The sequence below is a fragment of the Rutidosis leptorrhynchoides genome, chromosome 8, assembly GCF_046630445.1.
Source record: "Rutidosis leptorrhynchoides isolate AG116_Rl617_1_P2 chromosome 8, CSIRO_AGI_Rlap_v1, whole genome shotgun sequence".
Classification (NCBI taxonomy): Eukaryota; Viridiplantae; Streptophyta; class Magnoliopsida; order Asterales; family Asteraceae; genus Rutidosis; species Rutidosis leptorrhynchoides.
The window spans coordinates 327,835,157-327,842,404 of record NC_092340.1 but is presented as its reverse complement, the minus strand read 5'-3'; the positions used below and the strand labels follow the sequence as shown (position 1 = coordinate 327,842,404).

General features: G+C 36.4%; 1 protein-coding gene across 1 annotated transcript; it reads right to left on the bottom strand.

Annotated features, from left to right (window-relative positions):
- Positions 1-3,388: 3,388 nt before the first annotated feature.
- Positions 3,389-5,478, bottom strand: LOC139862786 (DAG protein, chloroplastic). Its single transcript, XM_071851416.1, has 4 exons — positions 5,101-5,478; positions 4,265-4,362; positions 4,101-4,166; positions 3,389-3,564 (listed from the first exon to the last, which is right to left on the bottom strand). The coding sequence occupies exons 1-4, from the start codon at positions 5,436-5,438 to the stop codon at positions 3,389-3,391; spliced, it is 678 nt and encodes a 225-aa protein (XP_071707517.1). The 5' UTR covers positions 5,439-5,478.
- Positions 5,479-7,248: the final 1,770 nt, after the last annotated feature.

The following is a 7,248-nucleotide window of genomic DNA, read 5'->3' as shown; positions in this document are numbered from 1 at the left end:
GGACGCTTGTGGATCTCGAATACCAAACATAGATTTTGGTCAAGAGATCCTGGGCCAACCGGTAACAACTGATCATTCAAGTGACTTGTATGATAGCAACGAGATTTGAGATTGTCGTACAACGTCTTGTTAAAGATTATAACCCGAACTTTCTATAATTGGAAAGTTACTAAAAGTGGAAAATTTCCATAGATAGTAACCTTTCCAAAAATGGAATTTCGTTCAGAAAACCATTATCATTGGTATAGTTACCATACTTATGTCTATTAGACAACATCTGATCGTACATTCTATCTCTAGGTTGAGATCCCGGTCACTTATTTCCATTCATTTCATTCCTTTCAAGGAATACTTCAACTGCTATTTAAGGTGAGTTTTCATAGTCCCTTTTTTTAAACTGTTAGTGAGTTTTCATAGTCCCCTTTTTTAAACTGTTTAGTGAGTTTTCATAGTCCCCTTTTTTAATCTGTTTAGTGAGTTTTCATAGCTCCCTTTTTACATATATTTTTGGGCTGAGAATACATGCGTAACTTTTATAACTGTTTACACATTAGACACAAGTACCAACTGTTAAACTATGCTATACCCGGCTATGTCCGACTAAGTCCCTACAGTGATATTTTTAATTGCTCGTTAAATGCATTCTTAATTATTGGGGGTAGGCCTATCGGGAGTAACGTCCCCGATACATTTGACTAAGTCTTTGTATTACTTAAAAATGAAATTAAACTGACAAGTATAGACACAACTTGTCATTGGGGCAAACTTTAAACGTTTAGTCTAAATATCACGCACTGGCATAACTTTTGGATCTGCGAGATCTACTAATTGGTCCCTGCGAGACCAAGCTTATGAACAAAAATCTAGTGGTCTATATCTATTACTGAAATCATTATTTATGATAAACCTATGAACTCACTCAACCTCGTGTTGACACTTTAAAGCATGTTTATTCTCAGGTACTTAAGTATTGCTTCCGCTGTGTATTTGCTAATTGAAAGCAACATTTCAACGAGTCATTCATGGATAATTTGAAAGACTTGCATTTGCTAAACTGATGATAATTGCTTGCTATGCTTGGAGTCTTCATCACATATCATATCAACTAAAGACATTTAATGCGTTGTTCATTAAATACAATGTAACTTATTTATCTTCCGCTGCAAAACTCAATATAACGTCTCATATAGAGTCGTTCTCGTTTATACAACTGTGATTTGATATAATTAGTCACAAATACCCCGGGCCCTATTTGGGGTGTGACAGTTTTAGACGCAAATACGATTACCCGCTCCGTATACCCGAAAAAGACCCGAATCCATATATCCAGCCCGTATACCCAATAACTCGGCCCGTTTATCCGATTATCCGGCCCGTATACCCGAAAAAAGACTCGAATAACCTTGGGATAACTCATTTATATAATAGTTCTTAAGTAAATGGGGACCCGAATACCCGCGGGGAAACCCGATTACCCGCTAGTTAGTAACTAAATGGGGACCCGACGGGTTCGGGTCCGGGTCCGGGTTTGGGACGGATTTTTTTTTAATCGGGTTCGGGTCTGGGATTACCTAAACCCGGTCCAAACCCGACCCGACGCTATCCCTACTTGTTACAGCAACTTTTTAACAAAAATACTATTTACCTATGATAAAAGATTTTAACTAATACCCACGTAGTATAATAACTGCGGTAAATGATAATATAAGACCGGGTGAAGAAAATTGGTGTTAAAGGTGGGTCAAGACGAAAGAAAAGGTTATGAAGAAGATTGCGACGGCTAGCTTGTTTTGTTTTCATGATTGCAGTGATGATGACGAGGTAGGAGATGCGATTCAAAAAACCTTCAAAGACACTCAAAAAGGAATTGTAAGTGGTCTTACGTGGGTTCGGGGTCTTGTTGTGTGTAGATAAAGAGTTTTTTTTTTTTTTTTTTTGACGAGTTTAGGAATTGTGGTCTGAATTCCACCAGTGACAGGATTGGAATCGAGTCGACTTTTTTGTTCAAGGCTAGTGCGGGCATTGAAGTCGACAACAACATTCGACGAGAATTAGATTGTCTATGTGTCGTTTTGTTGCATGATTACTGATTAGTGTTATTTGTCATATCTTGTGATTATAGGTTGCGTATTTCGTGAGTTTTTGGAGAAACTCGGATTTAGTTAGCTTGTGGTCGGTGTCGTTTGTGGGGCTAATTTACTGCTTCCAAGCCTCGTTCGTGTTTTTTGTTGTTGTATCTGTGATTTCTTTTCTCTTTCAAAGACCAAGATTCCTAATAAAGTTTTTGTTTTTTTTTGCCAAAAAAAGAAAAATTTAAGTGATTGAATAATAAAATACTACTGACATTTCAAGAGTGCATTTACTACTAATTAATATGAGCCTATAATATACAAGAAGTAAATTGTTGAGATTGTTAAAGCAGAAAATTTTTAGCATTTGAAGAGTGGCATTTTTTTAGCATTTTACTCTTAACCCATATTCTGATTGCCATATTTCTGTTTGTTACGTTCAACAAACAATGCATTTTAGCATCCTTGGAAAACCCGTCGCGATCTTGTTTTCGTAACAAACCACAACATCACTGATAAAAACTAAATCCTCAGTCTCAAATACAACATATATTCCTGCAACAAAATTATTCTAGCTAATTTTGAACTAGAGTTTCCACACACTTTTGACAAGAAGAGTTTTACAAAATTAAACCACATCATAAAAGCAAAGATCCCTAACATCTTGACTGCAAAGACATGGCTATATAATAATGTTGCTACCATTTCTCACAGAGTCTCTTCTTTTACAAGCCAATGGTTGCTAGCCTGCACAACAAAAATAGAGTATAAAAGCTGGAACGAGTAAACTTATTATAAAAATAAAAGAAACATAAAACGTGACAGAAAAATCACGTAAACTGGGGCAGAAGGTGACATAAAAGCATATTATATTGTTTTAGAATTTAAAGATGCAGAACAAAAAGTGTTTCACCTCAACCAAACGCGTTTCGACAGAAACTAATTATACAAGCTGCTTAAAATGCCACTCTTATCAATTGTTAGGTAACGCTCAAGTCAGTGGCAGAAGCAGGAATTTTTATCACCGGGGCAAAAAAAATATTTAAAAACATAGCAACTTTTTTTTGGCAAAACATAGAGGTTTTTGGGCAAAATATGAAGGTTTTTGGGAAAGATATGGAGGCTTTGGGGGCAAAGACTTTTGGGCAAAAAAAATCCAGGGGGCAAAATCGAAAAATCCAAAACTTTTGCATTAAATCCACTGGGGGGGCAGGTGCCCCCCTGCCCCTACATATTCTCCCCCTGGCTCAAGTACAAGGGAATAGAAACTTTTTAAAAAAATAGAACGATGGTTACCGAAATTTTTGAAGCAAGAGATATCATGTCGAGGGGGATTCAGAAGAAGCGGCTTCTTGCTTTGGTCTTTTTTGCTCAGGTGGAGGTCCATCTCTCTGTCTAACATACCTTTTACTCTCGTACTTTGATTGCTTACGTGGTTTTGGTTGATAAGTAGGATACTGGCATGGAATTATTTCACCATTCACATACTTGTCGCCTAACGTAACAATAATATACCAAAAGTACAAATTAATTATCTTTTTCAATTTATTTAACCCAAGACATATTTAAAAGCTCTTTAGCCCTAACATCACTGTTGTAAAACTCCATGACTACTCCTTCTTAAGAACATGCCGATCCGATTATACAAAATCCGATTGATTAATCTATCAACGTCGGTTAATGGGTCAAAATCCCATTTGTTGGTGGTCACCATTTTAATATTTTAATATAGTTTTAAACAAGAATTTTGGATTTTTTGAACAAATGAACGATTATATTTATGTTTCTATACAATTATGTTAATGTTTATGTCTACGTTTATGGTTTTGTTCAATATTTACACATATAATTTTGAAATTTGTTATTTGAATGTATAAAATGTTCAATCCAATTAATCCCTCTAAAGTCCCGACCAAGTACTACCCGAGTAGCGAGTTTTGAAACCTTGACTAACATGACCCCACACTTTCACTTTACTGTTCAAACACACGATTGCAGGTATAAAAAATAAAAATAAGTCAAAAAAATAACCTCCATAGTCCTTGTTCTTCACATCTATGTATGAATCAGGCAAAACCCAAAGCACTCCAGGTAGTCCTTCAAACCAAAAAGATGATAGACAATTAGATACTACATATAAGTTTCTTCAATCCAACTTATTAACGTGTTAATAACCAATTCGTAAAGTTACTTACCCTTAAATTTTTCAGATGTTTCCTCAGATACCGTGCACTGGAATCCGGTATACGTGGTAGTACTAAAAGCGTACATGTTCTTCTTTGCCTCTTCCATGCTGGCATTCAAATCATTATTACAACTTTTGAAGCTCTATCAAATACATTTACTTTTACATAAAAATCATCTGAGCTTAAGTTTTTTACATGATTATAATGTGATACCTAACAAACGAATTTCACTTACAGATAGAATCTAAACAAGACCAGCTAATATGATTATAAATTGCCAAATAAGTATGAATATTCTTTTTTGTTCTCCGGGTATACTTCTATAACATAATATTCACGGCGGCTTCAAAGATTTTATCGTACATTAACGCTACTTCAAGCAAACTAACACCAAGTAAAGCTAATAACCCCTTCGTTAGTTCCATATATATTGTGGTGTTTTCAGTTTTCAATGTTTCTATTTCACAACATTTGATTAAACAGGTCCCAACGTTTAACAGAATTTGGCCCAACCAGAAACTAGCACAGCTACCTTAAACCCGTAAAAAAGTAAATTCAAAGCCCAGCAAACAATTTTGTTAAATTCATGAGTACAAACCATCTATTAACCTAAAAATGCTGATAAACATACACACTAGTAACATACTCCAGTCAGGCATTAACACAAACACCTGATGTGCATACAAAGTTAGACAACCACTTACATTAAAATCAAAATTACAAATAAAATAAAAACTCCACTACATGAAACAATAACCACATACCAATCAAGATTAAACACAGTTAATATACAACAATAATTAAATACTTAAACTTTATCAGAAAAATACAAAAAATAAACAAACCTGCCAAGAACAGTAGAAAGGGTATTAAGATAAGTATCAATCATTTGTTCTCTAGTTGGAGCAGGATCTTTAGGGAACTCCATAACAATTAACCAATGATTATAATCACAACCTGGTAACATAATTGTTTCTCTGGGTTCACTACTACTGCTTCTTCTAGATGAATAATCTCCATCAACTGCCGCTTTTGTTTGGTGGGTGAAGGTCCGAATTTGAGTGGGTTTTAAGGATTGAGTGAATTTGATAGTAGAACCGATGAATGAAGAGGGTTTGGTGATGGAGTTCAGAGATTTAGGGGTTAGGGTTTTAGAAAATAGAGAGAAATTTAGAGTAGCCATTGGAAAGGTTTGTTGAGGAAATGAAACCGAGAGGGATAAGGGTGGGGTGATATTTTGAATAAATAATGGGCTTTCAGTGTGTTTTATTTATTGGGCTGATTTCGTGATAATTTTTGTATGGAAAATAGTGAAAATGCCTTCATTTTCAAAAGTTTGAGAACATGTCCTTTTAAAATTATAATTGCAAAATGACTCATGTCTAGCATCACACCACACATGTGTGCAGGTCCGTGTGTTGCGTGTTGCCAAAATAATCACCGAGACAACCAATATTTATCGCAACACGCACGAAACATGAGTGTGGTGTGTGGTGTGTGGTATATGTGATGCGTGGGGTGAGTTGCAGCCCAGATTGTCATATCTTTTGATACGTAGGTCCGATTTAAAAGATATGATCATTCAAAGTTACGTTCTAGTGTAGATCCCACCACACACCAAGTCCCACGCACGGTGCGTGGTGCAAGACAATCAAATTTCTGGTGCAACACACACGGGCCTGAACGCGTCATGTGTGGTGCGTGATGCGTGAACATGAGGCATTTTTTCAATTACATTTTTTTAAGAGCATATTGTTAAATACTTTTCGGAATGAGGGTATTTTCACCAATTTCCCTTTTTGTATACTTGAAAAGTAACGAGGATATAGTCTACCATGCTTTATTGTAGTCTTAACTTCCTATTTTTTGGGTGCGCGTAAGTTTGTGTTTTTTAAAAGTGCTTAGGGAGTTACTGACGGGCTAACCAGATGTGGAGTCACTCACTCAATCATATTTGTGTCACGTGTCGGGAGAAAACCACAGGACTCACACCTAAAAGGTAAAACGGCCAACTCGGAAAAACCCCGATGAGGTTCGAACGCAAGACGTTACGCAACCTCAATATACCACTGGGCTAAGCGCACAAATAATATATTTTTTTCCCACAACTGGACTCAACTCATAATCTTAAAGTTAATGAGCCTTCTTGATATCGCTGGACCAGAAGCCCTTTAGTCATAAGTTTCTAATCTTATAAAGTGTAAGTATGGTCAGGCCTAGCCTCGGATTCCATTCGATCGTTGTGATCCTGCACGTCAACAAGGATTTGGTTGGGCGTTTTCGAGAAATGATTTAATATCGTCGTTCAACAATAGACGGGCAAAATTAGAGGCGTCTATTGTTGTTTTATTATTGTTCTATTATTTTCTCACTCAACCACTCATCATAATTTACTTATCCAAAACCTTCTCACAACTCTCTTTCACAACATTACATATTACGCACCTTCATCCCAAAACATCGCCATGTCATAGTCATTTCACTAAGACCACCACTAACCAGACATCAAAACCGAAAAGAAACGCCCTCAAATATGATGTGGCATGTGAGTTTGCAAGAAATTTTGACGTCCTAACGCCCTTAACCCTGACGCCCGCTAACGCCCCGGGAGCGTCAGTTACAAAACTGACAGAAAAATTTGTGCACGTCAGGGGTTTATGAGCCAATCAGAATGCATGAATAATTTTCATATATTATTAATTTATTTACTTTATACGCAACTTCTAATCATATTTTACCACATCATCCAAAATCTTTTCACTCTCTCAATTTTAACACTCATCACTATTTAACTTCATTGGCACGTCACAATTAAAAATCCACATTTTCATCTGACTAACTACATGTCACCGCTAGGGTTAATGGTGGTCTAAAAAACCCAATAACACTCCAGGTCACATTTACAATTCCATGAGGCTGCTCCAACGCAGCGTGAGATTTTTTTGTCAAAATACGTGGATCCAGTGTGTCATGTGTTTGACGCCTTGACGCCC

Coding starts and splice junctions, on each gene's coding strand:
- LOC139862786 (XM_071851416.1), bottom strand. CDS start 5,438: ATGGCTACTCTAAATTTCTCTCTATTTTCTAAAACCCTAACCCCTAAA. Junction 4,167..4,264: donor AACATCTGAAAAATTTAAGG/GTAAGTAACTTT, acceptor TTTGGTTTGAAG/GACTACCTGGAGTGCTTTGG. Junction 3,565..4,100: donor GAAGAACAAGGACTATGGAG/GTTATTTTTTTG, acceptor TTGTTACGTTAG/GCGACAAGTATGTGAATGGT.